Source organism: Dama dama, chromosome 4, assembly GCF_033118175.1.
Source record: "Dama dama isolate Ldn47 chromosome 4, ASM3311817v1, whole genome shotgun sequence".
Lineage (NCBI taxonomy): Eukaryota > Metazoa > Chordata > Mammalia > Artiodactyla > Cervidae > Dama > Dama dama.
Window position 1 is genome coordinate 55,210,569 of NC_083684.1, and position 21,915 is coordinate 55,232,483.

Consider the following 21,915-nt stretch of genomic DNA (forward strand, 5'->3'; position numbering starts at 1 on the left):
GCACCAGCACAGAAAAATGATAAATGTTGAGTGAAAAAAAGGCTTCCAGAGAGTGTGTGTTGTTTGAGTCCATTGGTTTTAAGAATCACACAGATATTTCTAAAAATACATAAGAAACTCAATACAGGTCATCTCTGGGAAGTAGGAATAGCAGTAGTAGGTGGATGAAAGGCTTCTTACTCTACACTTTACACCTTGTACTCTGAATTTTTTTTTATGGTAAGCATATGCTACTTTTAGAATAGGAGCCAAGAGAGCTGTAATGTACAATACCAAGAACAAATGGGATTAAAAATCAGAGCCCAGACATTAGGAATCTCCTGTCGTATGACTGTCAGCAGCCACTTTCTCAAGTCACTTCGTTTTCTGAGGGTAGAGTCAAGAATCTTAGAAGTGAAGAAGGAGCAGTTTCCTGAGTTTCTCTGCTTAGGAGAACTGGTATCCTTTTCTCACTCCCTGGCCCACATAATACCCCACAGAGGAAAAACCAACTTGTAATGTGCCACCTCTTGCCTCTTCTGATACCTACCCCTAGACAAATGTTTATGGGTCAGCCCAGAGACGAAAAATGAGACCATTTGAAGGCTTCCAGCGCAAAGCTATTGTAATTTGTCCCACTGACGAGGACCTGAAAGACCGAACAATAAAGCGAACTGATGAAGAAGGGAAGGATGTCCCAGATCACGCAGTCTTAGAAATGAAAGGTAGGAGATGAGCGGTTCCCAGAGGTACATCGTGGCAAGGCCCTTAAGGGGAAAAGTGCCTTATCCTGTTTTTCCCACCCAACTCCTTGAGTATTCTTTTTTTGATTTTGTTACTTCTTTGCTTTTGCTTTGTCCCTTGCCTGTGTAGTACAGCTGTAACTGGAAGAGCTGCCCATATCCCTGTGGGGGCAGGCTTTTCAGATTAAATGGGGCTCGGGCAGGATGCGGGAGAGGGTGTGTAGAAACAGATGCTAGAGACCTGCATGGTCTTCTGCCTCTGGCACCCACTGGGTGGGCGGCTGAGCAAGCCTCAGTGAGGCTTCTCCATAAAAAACAAGGATGGTGATTCCCCTTGGCTGGCTTGTTCCCTGGGGTATCAAATACTGGTTTGGTGGAGCTTAGTCACCTCTTTAGAAAAAGGAGAAGAGGGTCATTGTTAGCCGCTGATTGTTGTCAGGGAGGCAGAGCTTGGGACCCTCTCTCCTCTGTTGCTCACACTGTGGTCCCCTACTCCTCCCTTCTGGCAGACCAGTGTCCTGGGGGTGAAGGAGACTGACCCTCGGAAGGTACTGACTGCCTTTCCTGTCCCTCTGGCATCCTCCTTTCCTCCTAGCCAACTTCACGTTGCCCGATGTTGGGGACTTCCTGGACGAGGTGCTGTTCATCGAGCTGCAGCGAGAGGAGGCAGACAAGCTGGTGAGGCAGTACAACGAGGAGGGCCGCAGGGCCGGCCCGCCGCCTGAGAAGCGCTTTGACAGCCGGGGCGGGGGCGGCTTCCGGGGCCGCGGGGGTGGCGGCGGTTTCCAGCGCTATGACAACCGAGGGCCCCCAGGGGGCAACCGAGGAGGCTTCCAAAATCGAGGAGGCGGCAGCAGTGGAGGAGGCAACTACCGAGGAGGTGAGACATCTCACAATGAACTCTCCTACTTGTGGTTCCGGGGTCAGGGTTGACTGTTTGCTAAGTCGGCAGATGACATTTCCTTGGCACCAGCTGTGGGCTGAGCCCTGGTAGGGAACTGAGATAAATCAAAGTGTGGGGCCTCAGGGAAACTCCCACTGTCATCTCTTCCCTGCCATCCCCCCCACCAATATTACCCCTGAAGGCCTTGCCCATTTGTGTGTCACATTACTATTACTTTTGTGAGTCTTTCCCACCCCTCATCTGACCATGAGCTCCTTCAGAAGAGGGCCAGTCCTGTGTCCCAGGACCTGGCACAAGGCAAATATTAGGACTGTTTTTGCTTCTAAAACAAATGGAGAAACAGGCTTGGAGAGATTAATTTGCTCGATTGACCCAGGTGAATCTGTGGTTGGTATCAAGTGATGGATCCAAAGCCCAAGTTCTTAGTCACTAAGTTATGCTGCGTCTGAAGTGTATGGTCGTGATTTTAATAAGCATGCCCTACTCTGTTTCAGTCTTGTGTTGGATGGTTTAGGGGACAGAGCCATGACCCACACACTGTCACCCTTTAGTGACAGTCCAGAAGGATGCTGGGCTGCATGGGAAACCCCAGGGGTACAGTGAGCTCCAGTGATTCAGCCTGCAAGGGAGCAGGGCTCAGGAAAGGCCCCCAGAAGTGCTAAATGCCTAAGCTAAGGTCCTGAAGCCAGCAGGAATGGATTGGGGAAAGGGTTCTGGGCCAGAGGCTCAGGAGAGGCTGGCTCATTTGGCTAAGCACTTAGATGTTGGAGACACAGTGGAAACCAAGACAGCTCTGGTTCCAGGCCCACAGTCCAATGGGCAGGACAAACCTGTCAGCAGGCCTTGATGACTGGGCGCTCCCAGGGCTCTGGGGAAGGCCAGAGCGGGTGCTTGACTTGTTTACTGGACCTGCTCTGTGCATGGTCACTGGAGCCATAGCAGTCCCCAAGACGGCCTGACGCCTGAGGGTCTCAACCAATCAGAGAACAGTGGGGCCTCTTACCTGCTTCTCCAATGCAGGTTTCAACCGCAGTGGAGGTGGTGGCTATAACCAGAACCGCTGGGGTAACAACAACCGGGACAACAACAACTCCAACAACCGAGGCAGCTACAACCGGGCTCCCCAGCAACAGCCCCCCCCACAGCAGCCACCACCACCACAGCCGCCACCACAGCAGCCTCCACCGCCACCCACCTACAGCCCTGCCAGGAACCCCCCAGGGGCCAGCGGCTACAGCAAGAACAGCAACATCCCCGGCTCAAGCGCCAGTACCAGCACCCCTCCTGTCAGCAGCTACAGCCCTCCACAGGTGAGAGGATGAGCGTGCGTGTGTGTGTGAGAGGTGAGAGGAGGTGGGGCCACAGGTCCTCACTTCCCTACAGCCCTGCCCTTTCTCCCTTTGTTGCCAGTGCTTTCAGCTGGGACAGACTCTAGATACTCCCAGATCCTTCCAGACTCAGAGTAAATCGGGAACCTACCTGTTCTGTCACCCTCCTCGGGGCCAACTATGTTGTCCCACGAGCAAATGCATTTCTCTTGGCTGTATTGTCATTGGCCTCACTGAATTCCCAAGAGAGCACTGCATTGGAGTTACCCCTTGCCCAGGCTTTGTCTTCAGGATGTGGAGACAGACCCTGAGGTTGGTGAGAACTTGATCTCTGCCCTGAGAGCTTCACTGCTAAGCAGCTCCAGGCTCAGTTCAAGTTTCTCAGAGAGTCGGTTCTTGGCTCTGATGTGCATGGGCCCTGTAACCAGCAGTCCCCATTTACTGTGTGCATTCCACTCGCCAGGCCTGGAGGCAACTGCCAGGAGATAACAGGTGCATGGTCTAGCCCCAGTCTAACCAGAATATTTGCTAGAACAGGAGTTGGGCAGATACAAATTCAAACTCCAGCCTCACAACCTTCTGGTTTTGTGACCTTGGACAAACAGCTTTACCTCTCAGAACCTTGTTTTCCTCATAAAGGCCTAGAGTTATTAGTAGAACTCACTTCCAAGGTTTGCTGTGAGGGAAAGATAACGATATAGCTTTGCAGGTAAGGCTGTGGAAATAGGTGGACCTGGAGGCAAGTCACGATTTTTTGCCCATGTGACTTCAGCCTTGTTGATTTCACCTCCCTGGCCTCACTTTCCTTCTCTATAAAACAAAGCCAATGGAACCTACCTCAGAGAGTTGATCAGGGGTCAGATGAGTTAAGGATACAGCCTGGACATGGGGAGCACTTAGGAAATTGCCACTACTGTTTTCCTTAGCTGGTCTTCCTGTAACAAATACCACTGTTTATTGTGTTCAATGGAGTGTGCGCATAAGCATACTGAATATGTAACACAGTCCAAAGGGGTAGTCCTGTTGTAATTCTCATTTTACAGGGGCAGGGGGTAGGGAAACACCTAGGTTTTCAAGAGATACTGTGTGCCTTGCTCCCGAGGGTCTCAGGCCTGGGATTAGAGTCCAGGATAGAGCTCTGCACCCTCCCCTGTCCTGCCAGGTCACAGAGCTGACCCACTTCTTAGCCCTCGAACAACCTCCCCAGGGGGACATTCCTTTGTGGGCTCACTGCTTACACAGGCCCTTCCTCCATCCCAGCTGAGCTAGCTATTTCACAGAGACCTGTTTTTTTTTTCCCCTCCTGCTTTCCAGCCGAGTTACAGCCAGCCACCTCCCTACAACCAGGGAGGGTACAGCCAGGGCTACACAGCCCCACCACCTCCACCTCCTCCACCACCTGCCTACAACTATGGGAGCTACGGCGGCTACAATCCAGCCCCTTATACCCCACCACCGCCCCCCGCGGCACAGACCTACCCTCAGCCCGGCTATAACCAGTATCAACAGGTAAGTGCCAGAAGCAGGGAAGGTAGAATGGGGCCCCACACGGGTGTGTATTCCCAGACTCATGTCCCTGCTTATCCCTAAAATGATGGGCAGTCTTTTGGTGTCCATCTAGTATAGCCATTCCATTTGGTGACCATTGCCACACTGGCTGCTATGTGCAGGAACTGCCATTCTGGTTCCTCACCCAGTGCAGCAAGCAAAGGGGGCCGCAAACCCTGCTTCAGCACCATGGTCAGTGTCCATTCTGATAGGTTGATGCTAGGCCACCGTACCTGTCTTTGAGTGTTTTGATCATGGTATAACACACGGTATAGCTATACCTGAAAGGGCAGTAGGTTGGCAAGCCAGGAGACCTGGGCTTCAGTCTGTAACTGCCCACCCGTGCTCCATCAGGTCATTCACTTGTCCTCCCAAGCTACCTTGGTTTCTCTGTCAGGAGACCTGTGTGAGTGTCGTCACTGTACCCTGGGGGGAGCGAGGAGGGGCCGGATGCGGGTCTGGATGCACACGTGGTGTTCTTGGTTTCTCTCCCCAGTACGCCCAGCAGTGGAACCAGTACTACCAGAACCAGGGCCAGTGGCCGCCGTACTACGGGAGCTATGACTACGGGAGCTACTCCGGGAACACACAGGGGGGCACAAGCACACAGTAGCCAGTGTGTCCTGGAGGCCCCTGCCGGCTTCCTCCACCAGCGCCCACCTCGACCCTCCTCGTCCACCCCCACCGGGTCCCGTGGTGCTGGGGATGGGTCCTCCCAGGGCTGCCTCCCCTCTGAGGGGCTCTTCCCCCACACAGGGCCGGGCATTTCCTCTGGATTCAAACAGGCAACAATGACCTTTTACTTTCTGTTCATCCCCCTACCCTCCTCTTCCTCCCTTCCTATTTTTTGACTAAAGACCCCCGTCCCTTGCCTTGGTGGTACAGTAAGGCTACAGGGCTGAGGGGAGGGCCCCTTCCTGTCCTCTCCTCCCAGCCCTGCTCTAGCCCCTCAGCTTCCCAGACTCATGCAGTTGGTTGTAAATTCTTCCAGGAGCTGTTTTACTGTCTACTTTTCAGGATTTAAAAAAAAAAATCAAAAACTTAAAAAAACACAAGTTTAAAAAAACACAAGTTTTAAAAAGCAAAATGTAGAGGGAGGAAGCAGTGACTTTTTTTTTTTTTGTAATTATGCTTTTTTTTTTTTTTTTTAATTTTTAGAACTTGTCCATTTTTACTGTGGGTCGGCTGTTGATATTTCATCAGAATAACCATTTCTTTGCTGAGTTCAGGTGACAGAGGAAGAGCCACACCCTCAAAACACACACAAAACAAAACCACAGAATCATCTTTAACCTAACTTTTTATACAATGTCTCAGTTTCCCGTAACTTTGCACACAAGCTTCTGTGTTGAGTTGAATTGTACCTGCTTTTTGTATTTGGAGAGAGTGTGACTATTGAACTTGAAACCTTTTATTCCGGGCGTCTTGGTAGTTTCTGGTGGGATTAAGCGGGTGAGAGGGAAGAAGGGAGTTGGGGGGCTCCTACCCTTCAGAACATGAAGTTTCTCCCACTGCTCCTCTCCAGAGGTCTCCCAGTGCCAGACCTAAAGGTTTTTCCTACAGTGATCCTCTGATTATTTTTACTTCCCCTTGACCCATATGTTTTAACAGAACTTTTAACAAACTGCACTTATTAAGAAATGTGTTTGCCCTGTTTTGTTTTGTTTTTGTTTTGTTTTCAATAAATGACATGGCACCTCCTAGCAGGAAGGAAGCAGGGTTTCAACCCTGAAATGTTACTGCAGTTGGCCTTTACTTGGGGTGGGGGCCTTTACAAGGGGACATTATTTACTCATTCATTAAATACTTACTGTGGGATTTGTGTTCAGTTCAGTCGCTCAGTCGTATCCGACTCTTTGCGACCCCATGAACCACAGCACGCTAGGCCTCCCTGTCCATCACCAACTCCCGGAGTCCACCCAAACCCATGTCCATCGAGTCAGTGATGCCATCCAACCATCTCATCCTCTGTCGTCCCCTTCTCCTCCTGCCCTCAGTCTTTCCCAGCATCAGGGTCTTTTCAAATGAGTCAGCTCTTTGCATCAGGTGGCCAAAGTATTGGAGTTTCAGCTTCAACATCAGTCCTTCCAATGAACACCCAGGAATGATCTCCTTTAGGATGGACTGGTGGGATTTGTGTGCCTTTCCCCATTTTCGGTGCTGGGTATGCCCCGTTAAACCTGGGGCCCTCAGTTTGAAATCCACTAGTTCACTTTTAAAGTGGTTCTCTGGTTTCTGCCCCTTTCAGTCTACCCATAGCCCCCAGTCCCTCCCAGAATTTGTGAATAGAAAGGATGTAACAGGTCCCTCAGCAGAGAGCAAGGTAGGGCTGGTGTTTGGGAACTAGGGCTGGATTGTTGGGGTCACCCCCGGGTGTAACTGCCCATCTACATTAGGTCTGGCCTGGGTGCTGGACTTAAATATGGTTCCTGACTGCTCCTGGATCAGGCTAGTGGGGTTCCAGGAACTAATGTATTCAGCTAGTAAGTGTCAGTTCTTGCGCTGTTCCTTATCCACTCACTCTGGACAGTTTTAAGAACACAGCATGACCAAGGTGTTCTTGGACCCTGCCCTCAAGGGGCTCCCAGTCCAGAGGTGACAGACCTCTCGTGGAATGGTGACAGCATTAAGGTCAGCTCAGAGCTTGGGGTGGGTGAGGGGTGTGGTAAGGGCTTCCTGAAGAAGGAAATTTTTAAGTGGGAATGATCTGGGATAAAAGATTGCATCCCCACAGCCTGTCCTTCCCTGGCAACTTGAGTCATTTCTTCATTCCCTCTGGCATGCTGTGCTCCTGGCCCCTTTTGAGGGACAAGACTGGGATGCAGGAGGGGCCAGTTCAGCCCCACCTCTTCCTTCACAGAACTCAGAGCCTTCTGAAGGGGATACGGGCTATAAAAAAGGGAGGAGGAAGGTTGACTACTTTTGAGGTCAAATGTGAGGCATCTGACATGAGATGGAGCCAAGGTTGATGCCTATCTGGGCTACAAGTGACCCTGAAGTGGCCTCCCTGCTGAGAGGGCCTCAGGCCCTCTAGGCTGGCAAGTCCCCCCAGCTGCAGGTCCGTGTGTTGGGCAAGAGTGCCCTCTGCTGGCCTCTCGGCAACATCTAAGTGTGGTCAGTCCCTATCTATTCCAAGCAGCAACTGAGCCACTTTGCTCCAGATCCCTTATCCTGAGGGTGCAAATAGGAAGTTACTCCTCTGCTTTCAGCCATAATATCAGGGTTACTGCATCAGCCTCCTCACAGATCTCGCTGTCTTCCAGTCCCTTACCCTGATGCCCTCACCCTTTTCTAGCTCTCCACAGGATAAAGGAGCTCAAGCTACTTAATTCAGCTTACGTGGCCCACATGCCTGGGCCTGGTGACCTCACTGGCTTTATCTTTTGCCACTCCTCTTTCAAACTTCAGATCACTAGGCTGTTCAGGGAGAGTCACAAATCCCTTTTAGGCTCTAAATACCATGAACTTCTGCCTTGGAAACCCATGTGTACTTGAAACTTTGCATAGATTCATAAGATTCTCTGATCCTTGTAGTTTGCTCAGGGCCAAGTTAGAACTTTCCTATTCCTTGACCATACTGAAGTCCTTGCAGCAAACAGAACTATGGATACCCACCTTCCCTTCCAGAGATTTGCCTTGCCCACTTCCTACATGAGATCTTTCTCTACCTCCCTCTTACCCTAATTCCTGCTCATCTTTCAGGTCTCAGGGTGTCCTTTACTCCCAGAAAGAAACTTTCCCTGGGCCCTCCAGGCTGAGATGGACAGCTCCCTTAGCTGAACCTGTGGGTCCATCAGCCCTGCCCATTCGGTCACTGGGCACTTGAATGCCAGTCTTTACCAGTCCTTACCCATCACCTAGGGCAAATCAAGACCAAGGTCGCCTTTCCACACCTGCAGATTCTTCAGGTCCTGGAAACACAAAGTGGGACGTTCAGTCTCTGATCTCACCACCAGTCATGCTAACCAGGGACTGGGTGTGATGACAGGCATGCTACAAGACTTAGCAAATATTCTTTGAGGTGGTGAAGAGGATAGACTGAGGTCAACCAGAGCCCAAGCACTCGGAGGTCATGATTCATCCATTCCCAAATGAAGCATGCTCGGCTCTGGGGTCAGTAGCGCACGGGTTGAACAGTGCTTCCCTCCTGATACCCCACAATTTCGTAGCGGTTCAGGTTGGCGGGGGTGGCACGGAAGAGCCTATCTGACCCTGGCGCCCTTTTCCTGCCCTGCTGGGGTGGGCGGGGCCGGACAGCAGCACGCGTGCGCATAGGAAGGGCTGCCTTCGTCCCGGAACTTTGGTTCCTGGTGCCGTGGAGCACCCGGTCCCAGGAAAGTACTCAGCCGGAAGTGGCCTCTAAGGACCTGCGTCCGGAATTGGCGTTAGGACCTCGCCACGGCGGGTAACAAGTAGAAAATCGAGATGGAGGCCGTAACGACCGCGACTGCGGCGAGGGAACCTGGTGAAGGTGAGGTCCTGGCCGCGCGGAGGTGGCAGGAGGGTGGGGCTGCAGTGTCACTGGGAAATGTTTCCCCTTGAAGGTGAAGGAGGACTCTATAAAGAGGGCACCTGTCCTCGGCCTTACCTGTTCTCTTCCTCTTTGTCCAGATTAACCCCTGTTTTTGCGGGCTGACCTCTTTTATCCCATCGCCTCCCCCGAAATTAACCTCTTCCAGCTTTTTTCATATCCCGGGCTAACCCGTTTCTTTACCAGGCTAACTCAGTCAGGCTAGCAAACCTGTCCCTGTCCCGGCCTAACTCTCCCAGTATCTTAGCCAACCTTGCTTTCTCATGTTACCGCCTTCCCCTGACTCCTCCCCTCACACGCAAACTCTTATTTGCTAACGCCTCTCCGCATTTCATTCTAATTCCCTTTCCCGAAAGTCCATAGTCCCATCTGCTTACTCAGGGTCGTTAATCCGTTTCTGTGCTCTCTTTTGCGTTTTCAGTCACTTTATTTCTCCTGATGCCTCTCCCATCAGTACCTAAAATGCTTTTGTTTTTATCATCCAAATTCTATCCTGGTGCTTCAGGGTATGTGGGGTGAGATGCGGTTAGGAGGTTGGTTGAAACATCACAGGCCAAGAACTGGCCATTGTTGAAACTGGATAATGAGTATCTTGGGGTGGGGGGTGGGGGGAGGTCATTGTACTACTTCTGTGCATGTTTGAAATATTCCATAATAATAAAAAAGTTTTAACCTAAAAAGCTATCCCTTGATTCCATGCTGCCTTCCAGATACCATTTAATCTTCTCCAAAGAGTCGTTTACATTTGTCTCCTCTTCCCACCCACTGCTGTCTGGCTTTTACCTTCAGAAACTGCACAGATTAGGGTCCCCAGTGACCTCCCTGTGTAGTTTGTTTTTTTGTCGTTTTAAGAAATATTTATGTATTTATTTATTTATGGCTGGGGTGGCTCTTGGTTTCTGCACACGGGCTTTCTCTCATTGTGGAAGAGCCGGGGGCTACTCTTTGTTGCAGTGTATGGGCTTCTCACTGTGGTGGCTTCTCTTGTTGCAGAACACAGGCTCAGCAGTCGTGACCTACGGGTTTATTTGCTCCAAGGCATGTGGGATCTTCCCGGACCAGGGATCGAACCGGTGTCCCTTGCATTGCAAGGTGGACTCTCAACCATTGTACCATCAAGGAAGCCCCACTCTGTAGTTAAACCACATGGCCCGGTTCAGGGTTTTTTTTTCCCTAATTAAACTACTTGCAGAATTTGATGCCATTGACCCCTCTGTCTTTACTGAAAGTTTTTCTTTGGTTTCTATGACACCATTCTTTCTGATTTCCTTCCTATCTCTCGGGCTCCTCCTGCTCAGCCAGCATGAGTTTCCCATGGCTGCTGTAGCAAACGACCACAAACTGGGTGGCTTAAAACAACAGAAATTTCTTCTCTCACAGTTCTGGAGGCCAGGAGTCTGAAATCAGTATCATTGAGTTGACATCAAGGTGTCAGCAGGGCCAAGGAGGCTCTAAGGGAGAACCCATTCCTCACCTCTCCTGGCTTCTAGCAGCTCCTGGCATTCCTTGGTTTGTTGCCATATCACTCCAGTCTCTGCTGCTGTCTTCACCTTGCCTTCTCAGGGTGCATCAAATCTCCCTTTGATAGGACACTTGTAATGGCATTTAGGGCCCGCCAGAATAATCCAAGAGAATCCCCCTATTTCAAGGTCCATACCTTAATCACATCTGCAAAGACCTTCTGAGTTTTGTGGGGTTTTTTTGGCCATGTAAGCTTAACATTCACGGGTTCCAGGAATTAAGATGTGGCTATATTGGGGGGCCATTTTTAGCCTCTCACAGCCTCCTTCCCATCCAGTCATGGCTCTTTCTTAGTCCCTCCTCTCATTTCATCCCTCACACACTCTCCTGTACCCTCCCCGTGACTTATTTCCTTCAGCTCCACTGCTTTCCTTGACTTCTGTAACTCTGTCCCCAGTGTAACACTTCTCTCCTGAGAAGTCTCCAGTCCCAGGTACCAGCAGTCTCATAAATGCCTCCCCTCGGGTGTCTCCTGGGCCTGTCATACCATCCATGTCCCAAATTGGTCTCAACATCTTTCCCCAAACTTGCTCCTCATCCATGCCTCTGCGTCAGGGACAGTTTGACCAGTTTACTGGCCAGAGGCCTGGACCTTAACCGAATGCCTTCCTTACCTCCCAGCCCTTCAATCCCATGATTTGTCCTAGTCAGCCTCTCAAGCATCTTTTTAACCTATCCTCTCTTCCACAGCCCCTTACATGGTCCAGCCCAGTCTTCTCTTGCCTCAGTGATTAAAACGTTCCCTGAAGCCCATTGCACCTAGAACCACCACCCTCTTTCTCTTCCCTATCACAGTCAAGCTACCTAAAGGAGTTGTCTATATTTCCCCTCTTCCCTTATTTCCTGCTTGCTGTAGCCTTGCTCCAATTCCCACCACTTTTGAGAAACAGCTCTCACCAAGGTTTGCCCAGCCCTCAGCTTTTCTGTTACCAGTGCCTGTATTGTCTTTGACCTTGTCTGTCTTCCCCCATCAAACCAGGTGCTCCCTGGGAGCTGATTTGGATCCCTCGGTGGATCCTCAGCATTGCCCAGCTCAGGGCCCAGCATAGATTTAGAGTTGCTGAAGAGTGGTTGGATGGATGTATATAAGTAGGAGAGAAGGATGAATGAATGAGTGAACGAGTCAGTGAATGTATTGATGATTTCATGAACAAGGGAAAAGGCAAAATTGAGTGAATCAGTGAATGAAGTGGTCAAGGACTAAGGAAACACACCAGGCACACTTCTCTCCAGGGGCCTTTTCACTGGCTCTTTCCTCTGCCACTTCCCACAGAAATCTCATGGCTTAGTCCCTGACGAACTCAGGTCTCTACTGGAATGTCACTTTGGCAAGACCTTCACTGACTGTCCACTTAAAACTGCAGCCTGACCCCCATACCCTCCTCCTTCCCTCTTAATTTTCCTACACAGCTCTTGGAACCACCTAACACACTATTATTTTCACTAATTATGTTTCCATTTGTCTGCCTTCCCCACTAAACTGTCAATCTCTTGCTTAAGGTGGTCTCTCTAGGGCCTAGAACAGTGCCCAGAATATAACAGGTGCTCACTAAATGGGAAATGAGTGAGTGAGTGAGCACTCAGTCCCTTTCACCCACTCGCCTATCCCCTCTCCCATCCTGGAGTGACTGATCTCCCCTCTCCCCACAGGCCGCACTGAGCCCAGTCCTGGGCACTGGGGGGAGCTGAGCTGGACGCCGGTCCCATCCAGACCCCAGGACAAGGCGGAAGTAGCAGAGGGAACGCCCAGGGCCCTAGACGCCGACACCCCTGAGGTGGAGGACCCGGCGGTGAGTGCCATGCTTCGCGCAGTGGCTGCCAGCCGCCTGCCTGTGTGCAGCCAGCAGCAGGGCGAACCCGACCTGACGGAGCGGGAGAAGGTGGCCATCCTGGGCCAGCTGTACCACGAGAAGCCGCTGGTGTTCCTGGAGCGCTTCCGCACAGGCCTCCGGGAGGAGCATCTGGGCTGCTTTGGACACTTGCGCGGTGACCACCGCGCAGACTTCTACTGTGCTGAGGTGGCCCGGCAAGGCACCACCCGCCCCCGCACGCTGCGCACCCGCCTGCGTAACCGCCGCTACGCTGCCCTGCGTGAGCTCATCCAAGGTGTGCGGGCACACGGACTGAGTGGGAGGGGAGACTGCGGGCACACGGCCTGAGTGGGAGGGGACACTGGGGCACACGGCCTGAGTGGGAGGGGACACTGGGGCACACGGACTGAGTGGGAGGGGACACTGGGGCACAAGGCCTGAGTGGGGAGGGGAGACTGCGGGCACATGGCCTGAGTAGGGGGGGGAGACTGGGGCACACGGCCTGAGTAGCGGGGGGAGACTGGGGCACACGGCCTGAGTGGGAGGGGAGACTGCGGCCACACGGCCTGAGTGGGAGGGGAGACTGGGGGCACACGGCCTGAGTGGGAGGGGAGACTGCGGGCACACGGACTCAGTGGGAGGGGAGACTGGGGGCACACGGCCTGAGTGGGAGGGGAGACTGGGGGCACACGGACTGAGTGGGAGGGGAGACTGCGGGCACACGGACTCAGTGGGGGGGGACACTGCGGGCACACGGACTCAGTGGGAGGGGAGACTGGGGCAGAGGAAGTAGAAACAAGGGGGCAAGAGCAGAAACAGAGATCCTGGAGAGACAGAGACAGAAATGTGAGGTGACTGGGCATGATAGGGAGAGACAAACAGGGACTCAGGGGAAGAGAATGGGACAGGCAGTGAGAAGGGCTAGAACTTTGCAGATGACATTAGTGCCATTTCAGACCAGCGGGTCAAGGACACAGTGTCCAGCACTGTGATAACTGGTCATCCCTCAGGAAAACTAGGTCCCTACTCATACTGTATAAAGAGGCATTGCCAGAAACCAAGGGGAATATGTTCAGGAAAGGCCTCTTGAAACACACACACATGTGAAAAGCATGGAGAAAAACATCAGTGGGACTTCCCTGGTGTCCAGTGGTTAATACTTCGCCTTCCAGTCCAAGGGGTACAGGTTCATCTCCTGGTCAGGCAGCTAAGACCCCGCATGCCTCAGGACCAATAACCCTAAATACAAAACAGAAGCAGTGTTGTAACAAGATTCAATTAAGACTTTAAAAATGGTCCACCTCAAAAAATCTTTAAAAAAACAAAACAGGAAAAAAAAAAAAACAGGACAGAAAATATCAGTACCTTTTTCTCTTTTCTTTAATTTTTAAATTTTAAAAATTTTTGTGTAACATTGGTCCCTTTTTGACCATGATGTAATTACAAGCAGCTTTGTGACTGAAGACACCAGAACTAAAAGATGTTAAAAGATGAGAGCAAATGAAGGAGAGGGTGGGTTAAGATTCTAGTCAGAGAGAAGGCACAGGCTATAGAGAAAGGGAACTGGAGACGGACACAGTGACCGATGAGGAGCAGGGATGAAGAGCTGAGGGACAGTGAGTGAATGAAGGAAGTGGGGTGAGATGGTAGAAACTGAGGAAGCGGGAGAGACAGAGATGGGGGGAGACAGAGGGACAGAGGAGGGGAGGGAGAAACTTGAGACCCAGAGAGAGAGCGTGCCGGTGAGAGATAAGGAGAGAGAGAAACTGAATGTGGTGGGAAACACCGGAAACAGAGCCATGGGGGTAAGAGGGAGGACAAGACGGAGCCCAAGACAGGGCTCTTGAGGGCGGGGCTGGGCAGGCTGAACCATTATCTAAGGGACGGAGCCGCCTCTGCAGGGCCAGACAGCCAGGGGAGGTGCCAGACCAACAGGGACCAACAGGGATGCCCACGCCGGGGCAGGTGCCCTGTGAGACCTGATCCGGTGCACACGCACGCCTGCTCCATGCAGATGTACTCTTACGTGCCCAGCAGTGCAGGCGTGTCCAGGCAACAGCCAGAAGGAGGCTCAGCAGACAGGCATGCACCGTCTACACACTGGCTCCTGTGTGCAGTGTACCTGCCCACAATGCCCTGCTCACCAGCTCTGAGACGCAGGGGCCCAAGCAGTGTGCTGATGTGTGCACGCACGCATGTGCACGCACACACGGGGTGCAAATCCTTGCCAGCACAACTGGACACGGGCCCTAGGCCACCAGGGCCTCAGGGGCCAGAATGTCCAGCAACCTGACTGCACCTGACAAACTTGGGACATGTGAGTCCACACGTAGACACAGGCCTGGTCACGTTCACGTACTCACACACGTTCGTGAGTCCTCGTGGTCACGACCTCAGACATCTGTGCATGTTTCACTGCATTCCTGAATTGGACAATCACACACTTGTGTGTCTACAGCTTCCAGTCAGTGTGGTTCCACGCCTGGGTGGACACAGGTCTGCCCAGATGCTCACCCCCACCCAGCCCCTCGCCTCACCCGCCGCCCCCTGACCCCTAGCCCACCCTGTGTCCTCCATTCAGGGGGCGAATACTTCAGCGACGAGCAGATGCGCTTCCGGGCCCCACTGATGTACGAGCAGTACATCGGGCAGTACCTGACCCAGGAGGAGCTCAGCGCCCGCACCCCAGCCCACCGGCCGCCCACGCCTGGCCCCCCCGGCACGCCCACCTGCCCACTCTCCGACCTGCTGCTCCAGTCCTACCAGGAGCGGGAGCTGCAGCAGCGGCTGCTCCAGCAGCAGGAGGAGGAGGAGGCCTGCCTGGAGGAGGACGACGAGGAGGAGGATGAGGATGAGGAAGGTGAGGGCCGGCAGCCAGGGGGCCCCAGTGTCCACACACCCAGCCCCGGCCTGTGTGCCTCAGCTCCTTGGCGGCACCACCTGCAGGAGCAGATGGCACGTCCTCCCCTGCCTGCCCTGAGCGCCCCGGCCCTTCCATCCTCTCCAGCATCCCTGTCCCCCTCCTCGAAGGACATCCCTCACCTCCAGGCCTTCGCTCATGCTGTTCCCTCCGCCTGGAGGGCCCTCCCTTGACCGCCCTCCTTCGGGTGTCAGGTCTCCACCCTGTTCTGTGGCCTCCAGAACACTGTGTTGTCACGGGTTTGATGTATGCCCTGGGAAGGTAGGGACGGGGCCGTCTTGGTCACTGCCCTGGTCCCAGGGCCGCCCAGCATGAGGGACGCAGCTCTCTGTGCACCCCTCATATACCCCCACCCTGGGCGTCTCCCCTACAGACCAGAGACCTGGCAAAGACTCAGAGGCCTGGGTCCCCGACTCGGAGGAGAGGCTGATCCTGCGGGAAGAGTTCACCAGCCGCATGCACCAGCGCTTCCTGGATGGCAAGGACGGGGACTTTGACTACAGGTGCTCCCCTGCCCTCGCCCCTGCACCCCCTCTCCCCGGCACCCCACAGGGCAGGGGTTATGGGTTCACCCAGCCTAGGGGTTTCAGGTCAGAGGTCAGTGGGTGACCCTGGAGTAGCTTTGTCCATCTCTGAGCCTCTGTCCCTTCCCCTGAAGGAGGGCTTTGAACGGGGCTGACATTTGTCTCCACGTTGACAGACCACCGAAACATTCCCGTCCAGGTAGATGATGTGGCGGCCTGATATGAAGTGTCCCCAGGACCGCAGACCTCCTCATGCTGCAGGAAGTAGTCACTGGCAGGGTAACGCCTGGCGTGGAGGGGCGTGTGGCGGGTGCCCCCGCCGTGCTGGTTGTTCATTTCTCCAGTACAACCCCAGGGATAAGATCCCCAGGCCTCTGGGTGAAAAGAGATTTTGCCATCAAGGAAAAGGACACAGGCGAGTGAAGTATCAAGAGTAAAAAGATAGATGGTTTTGTCACCCGCAGCAGCCTCACCTTGTGGTCCGAAACATCAGGGGTGGCAGCAGAAGGCCCACCCTCCACAACACGTGAACAAGCAGCCCCTTGGGTCTCATCAGTAGCATGGGGTCCTCATTGCCTCTGCCACGCCAGCCCCTGGTACTAGAACATCTCTGGTCCAGTCTAGGATCCCCAGCTCCAGAGGCAATTCTGGCTGATCCACTTTGACATTTATCACTCTCAGGGTCCCACACAAAGCAGTGAGTAGAGTGCCTGGGCCCTGGGCACCCAGTAAGGGCACCACTGCCATCATAAAGCCAGATGCCCACGAGGAATTCATACCCAGCGTGGGGAGTGGTGTGGACCGAAGCCTGTCCCATCTGTTGGGGGTGGTGGGGGGAGCTGCTGGCCTGCATTCACTACCAGGTTCTCAGCGCTGCCGTGTCCAGACTCTGGGGATCAAGCAGGGAACAAAACCAGTGGAAGGGTTCTCTGTCCAAAGGCATCCCACTCTAGTGAGAAAGGCAAAAAAGGATCTAGTGGTAAGGGAGCCAGGAAGAAAAAGCAGGGGGCTGGGTGATGAGGTGGCCAGGAAAGGCTCTCTGAGCAGAGACCTGCAGCAGGGGAGGGGTAGGCAATGCGAACATCTGGGGGAAGAGCATCCGGGCAGGGGGCAGGAGCAGGAGCCTTGCAGGGCACAGAGAGCCGCAGGGTGGGTGAGGGGTGAGGAGGAGACAGGGGTCTCATCGGAGGGGAGGAGGCTGGACTGGACAAGGCTTCCTGCACCGGAGAGCGTGAGCAGGCCTGGGAGGGTCCTCTTCACCACAGGACCCCTGGCCACCTGAGGACAAGGTTTCTCCCTGTCAGCACTGTGCACCTTTTGGGCCAGATAATCCTTTGTGTGGACTGTCCTGCATGCGGCGGGCATTGAGCAGCCTGCCTGGCCTGTACCTCCTGAACACCAGCAGCAGCCCCCCCCCCCCCAAGTTGTAACAACCAAAATGTCCCCAGTTATCACGAATGTTCCCTGGGGTGAGGGGGGCAGAATCTTCTGGTTGGGAGGCGCTGCCTCCAGGGAATGTGGGCCCATGTGTCACCGCATCTTCCAGCTTTTTAAGAGAAACCAGAAGTTGTCTTGTAAGATCTTGCTTTGGCAAATGTTACTTTTTTGTGTGAAGCCCTCAGAGACCCAGCCTAACCCAACTGTATGTTAGCTCCGACTTACAGCTGCCAGCATGTGGCCTTTCATTTCGGGGGGACCCTGGGCCCCAGCTCCTCCACTGGGTGACAAGTGGGGAGGCCGGGGTGCAGGCAGAGCCCATCGCTGACAGCCCCACCCCCTGCAGCACCGTGGATGACAACCCCGACTTCGACAACCTGGACATCGTGGCCCGGGACGAGGAGGAGAGGTACTTCGACGAGGAGGAGCCCGAGGACGCGCCCAGTCCAGAGCTGGACGGGGACTGATGGCTGCGGCCGCCCGCTGCATCCCGCCCGCACGAGGCCACTGATGACAGGCCAGCTCAGGGACTTTCTCTAAGCAAAAGCAGGGCGGTTGCCAGTACCACCAAGGCTGGTGGTGGTCTCCACGCCCTCTCCCCAACTGTGCCTGGGCATCCCCCCTCCCCCTGTACCCCCCTTACCTCTCTCTCTCTGCCTTTCTAGCTCCTGCTGTCTCTGTCTCTCCCCACCTCCCTGCTTCTCCTTTCTGCCTTTCTCTTCCCTTCCCTCTGTGCCTTGGCCCCTGTCCCCATAACAGGGCCCGGGATGAACATCCTCCCCTGGACCTAGGCCAGGGGGCCCTCTGGCTGGAGCTGGCCAGGTCGACCCCAGAGCAGTGCTGCACCACTCTGCCCCGCCCCAAACCCTACCCTGACTCCTGCACTCTGCACTGGGGTCTCCGGCTCACAAGTGCCCCTCTTTGCCTGTTACCTTCTGTCTCCTGTGGACTCAGCTCTTGGGACCCATGGCCACACATTCCCATCTCTCTCAGCCTCTGTGCTGGTTCTGTCCCTCTCCACCTTTATCTCTGGGTTTCAGGATCCCCACCCCCTCCCCAGGCCGTGAGCATCCCCCATCCTGGCTGCTGGGTAACCCAGCCTCGCTGTGGACAGCAGGGAGACCATGGGAGTGGCCACCTGCTCTCACCGCTCCCTCAGGACTCAGGTTTGGGAAAGGTGGGCAGGAGCAACGTGGGACCACGGGCCTGCCAGGTTGGGTGGGGGGGACTCCCCGCCCAGCGTCCCTCTCCCAGCCACAATTTTCCCTTCCTTCCTTCACTTCCTCCACCTCCCTCTCCCTCTCCTGTTTACACTCCCTGAATACGCACAGGCTGTTATCATGGGTCCTGAGTCATCCCACATATACACACAGCCGGCCCCAGCCTCCCTGCCCCCAGCCAGCCACAGAGCCGGCCCCATGGAGCCCCCTGCCGCCCTGGGCTAATGGGAGCCAGATGGCCGCCTGGTGACTCAGCAGCTGGGCTGTGGGAACCCAGGCGTCCCGCCTTCCCATGGCCCCGCACTCAGCTCATGCTCCCCCAGCAGACATACACAGAAGGGGCTGGCTGCTAGCGGGGGGAGGACACAGGCCATGGGTTGGAGAAGAGGGGTATGGGAACCCCTCACTCCTGTGAGCCAGGCCATGGCCTGGCCTGAAAGCCTTCTCAAAACTGCCACCTCCAGCATGCAGCCAAGGGTGAAAGGAGACCCCCAAGGACTCCTGGGGCCACAGCACTTCACCCCCAGGGCTTGGCTCTGCCCTCTGGGTCACCTGGAGGTAGAGCCAGACACACTAAGTGAAAGCTGGGAGGCTGGGCCTGGGGGTGGTCAGTGTGGTTCAGAGAGATGATTGAATAAGGAAGCCTCCAGTTCCTGAGCAGTTCGATCCTGTGCCAGGCCCTGGCCAGGTGCCTGATGCTGCACTGAACCCTCCAGACTGCCCCAGGAACCAAGGGCTCCATTCCATCCCGTGTGGGCCATGGGCGGTCCGGAAAGGAGATGTCACATACTCAAGGCCAAGTCTTTGAGACCCCCTCCTGGCCTGCTTGTCCACTCTCAGGGCCACGTGGAGTGGACAGACGCACCTATTTCTCGGGGTACCGCCTGAAGGAGAGTTAGCTGCTGAGGCCGCTAACAGAGAATAATGCCTTTGGGGCCCTCCTGGTATGCTGGGCACTGTCCTTCCTCTCCACAGACACATGGAATCTTCTAGTGTTTAGTCGGTACCTGAATCACTGAACCATCACAGAGATCCCGTGCGGTACATATTCTCAGCACTGACAGTGCATCTCAAGAGGAGGCCCAAGGCTATCCCATCAGCCAGGCCCATGGTTTGGAAAGGAGAAGAGGGTGGGGTGTTTGTCTCAGGTGCTTGTGTTCATGCCCTCAAGTTGTGAGCGGTCTTTCATACCACAAGTATCAGCCCTGGATGATCTGTACATTTTCCATTGGATGATTAAATTTGTGATATTCTGTGCCATAGATAAGTTTGTTATATAATTTTTTAAGTGATGAGAGACAGCATTTTGAGTCAGAATTAGGGTTAGTCAGATGGCGGAGCAGGAGCGTCTGTACCGAGACACAGAGGTGGAGCCCGGAGACACACCCCCGTCAGAGCCGCTGAGACACGGAGGTGCCCAGAGAGGCGCCTACCCCTCCACTCCCGCTCCTGGGGTTCGGGTGGGCGGAGAGGCTGAGTCAGGGAGGGGAGAGCCCCTCCGAGGGCATCCGGCCCCCACCCCCGTGTCTCCGGTCTGTCCTGGTCAGGCTCTGCTGGCAGCCACCCCCCCCATCTGACAGCTCTGTGCATCCCGCCAGAGCTAAACCTGTCCCAGCCCCTGTCCTCGCTGTCCCCTCCTTCCTCTGCCCCTCCCCTGGTTCCGTCTTCTCTCTGGGGCGGCATCTCCCCTGTCACTTTTCATCTCTTCTCTCTCAGGCCCTTCCCTAACCGCCGCTTTGCCCCCTACATCTTTCTCCTTGTCTTTCCCTCCCTCTCAGTCTCTGCTTCCCCATACCTTTCTGTAGCAGCTCCCCGCCCCCCCCCACCCACCCCAGCTGCTCCTCTTGGCTTCACCCTCATTTTTTCCTACCCCTCTCTGCTGTCTCCTGGCCCACCCCCCTCGTCCCCCCTCTGTTGGTCTTTCCCAGATCCTGGGAAGCCCAGCGGGAATGTGCAGGTCAGGACTTCACTGGTGGCCCCTGGGAGCCCAGGATGAGGGGTCACCACCTCGCCCCCACTCAGAAAGGGGGCGGGAAGGGGCAGCGAGGCTGTGGCCTGTCTGGCCAGAAGGAAGTGACTGTGCTGTGGCCTGGTCACCCCCGCCCCCAAGGACCTGCCGGGCTGCTACCGCCCCCGGGCTGGGGCCGAGTAAACACAGCCGCCGGCAGCTCAAGATATTTATACCGCGGTCCGGGCGTGGGTCCAGTGCCCACCACAGCCCCTGCCCTGCCCTGCCCGCCACAGCCAGCCCCGAGCCAACGTGGCACCAGCCGGCAAGGGGACGCGGCCGCAGGCACAGCCAGCCTCCACTCGGCATGGAGGCCGTCAGGCGCGTCACTCGGGACGCCAGCGGCTTCACTGGGGACACGGGATGCCCCCCTACCCTGGAGACACCAGCACAAATGCAGCCCTGCACGGGCAGCTGCCCGTGAACATGAGCACACACTCCACCGAAAACTCCAAAGCGACAGCGCAAAATAGAGACCCAAGCAGCTGCTCACACACTGAAGTCATCAGCCCACATGTGGGGACACAGAATGCAGACACCACCTGCTCACAGACCCCACAGGGGCTGAGAACACCAGTCCCGGAGATGGACACGCACACACACCGCGAGGACAGCAAGCATGTGGCAGACACACCCCATAGACACAAACATGCTCAGAATACCAGCAACACACACTGATCACGAAACAATGTAACCCAGAAGCTGCTCCCACAGACGCACTGGGAACTGTTACACACACATGCTGAAAACAGCCTGAGCAGGAAACACAACACACACACACACACTGTACCTCCTGGAAACACACTTTTCTCACAGACCCATAAACACACGTCTACTCAAACTTAAGCCAAGAATGTACAAATTTACACCCAGAGAAAAGCAAGGGTGTTGAGAAACAAGATCTAGACACATAACACTCCAGGGTCACAACCAACTTACACACACAGACTAGCCGAATCACATGGTGTCAGAACACAGAACCCAAGCGTGCACACCAGCTGTACAACAGAAACACAAAGCAGGTGCAAGCGCCACGAATGCAGTACAGTCACACACACACACACACACACACATTCACATCAGAAACACGAAAGACACCAACACACCGGATGTCCAGAGATGGAGAGAGAAGGGGATTTTCTTTCCCTCCCCCTCACCGCCCCTCTCCCTTTTCTCCCTCTCTCGCTGACCCCGTCCCAGGTCCCAGGCACGTCTGGGGGAGGGGGCAGGAAGGCCTGGGCTGGCCTCACTCGGCCCCGCTTCCTGCCCCGTGGGGGCCGGACGGGAAGCTGGGGCTCCAGCCGGAACCCAGGCTCCCCCCACGACTTCCCTCCCCGCCAGGGCTGCCCGCGGGGGCGGGGGAGGGGAGCGGCGGGACCCCCCGAGGCCCCGGGTTTGCCTGCGGCTGACTGGCGGCCGGTCCCACTGGGCCCGGCCTCCC

General features: G+C 54.9%; 2 protein-coding genes across 6 annotated transcripts in view; both read left to right on the forward strand.

Moving 5' to 3' along the window:
* HNRNPUL1 (heterogeneous nuclear ribonucleoprotein U like 1) overlaps nt 1-5,916 on the forward strand; it is a 33,814-nt gene extending 27,898 nt beyond the window's left edge. For all 4 annotated transcript variants that reach the window (XM_061139367.1, XM_061139365.1, XM_061139366.1 and 1 more), the window contains exons 11-15: nt 536-704; nt 1,318-1,602; nt 2,647-2,936; nt 4,269-4,463; nt 4,999-5,916. In XM_061139367.1, the coding sequence (XP_060995350.1) occupies nt 536-704; nt 1,318-1,602; nt 2,647-2,936; nt 4,269-4,463; nt 4,999-5,115 (1,056 nt within the window). In that variant the 3' untranslated portion in view covers nt 5,116-5,916. The remainder of the gene's footprint in view (nt 1-535; nt 705-1,317; nt 1,603-2,646; nt 2,937-4,268; nt 4,464-4,998) is intronic.
* Nucleotides 5,917-8,727: 2,811 nt separating this feature from the next.
* CCDC97 (coiled-coil domain containing 97) lies at nt 8,728-19,733 on the forward strand. 2 transcript variants are annotated; one of them, XM_061139371.1, is made up of 5 exons: nt 8,728-8,973; nt 12,205-12,660; nt 14,947-15,225; nt 15,659-15,788; nt 15,986-16,882. In XM_061139371.1, the coding sequence occupies exons 1-5, from the start codon at nt 8,928-8,930 to the stop codon at nt 16,014-16,016; spliced, it is 942 nt and encodes a 313-aa protein (XP_060995354.1). In that variant the 5' UTR covers nt 8,728-8,927; the 3' UTR covers nt 16,017-16,882. The 2 variants fall into 2 exon arrangements, with proteins under 2 accessions (XP_060995354.1, XP_060995353.1); XM_061139370.1 differs by lacking the exon at nt 15,986-16,882 and adding an exon at nt 17,593-19,733 and having other exon boundaries at nt 8,740-8,973.
* Nucleotides 19,734-21,915: the final 2,182 nt, after the last annotated feature.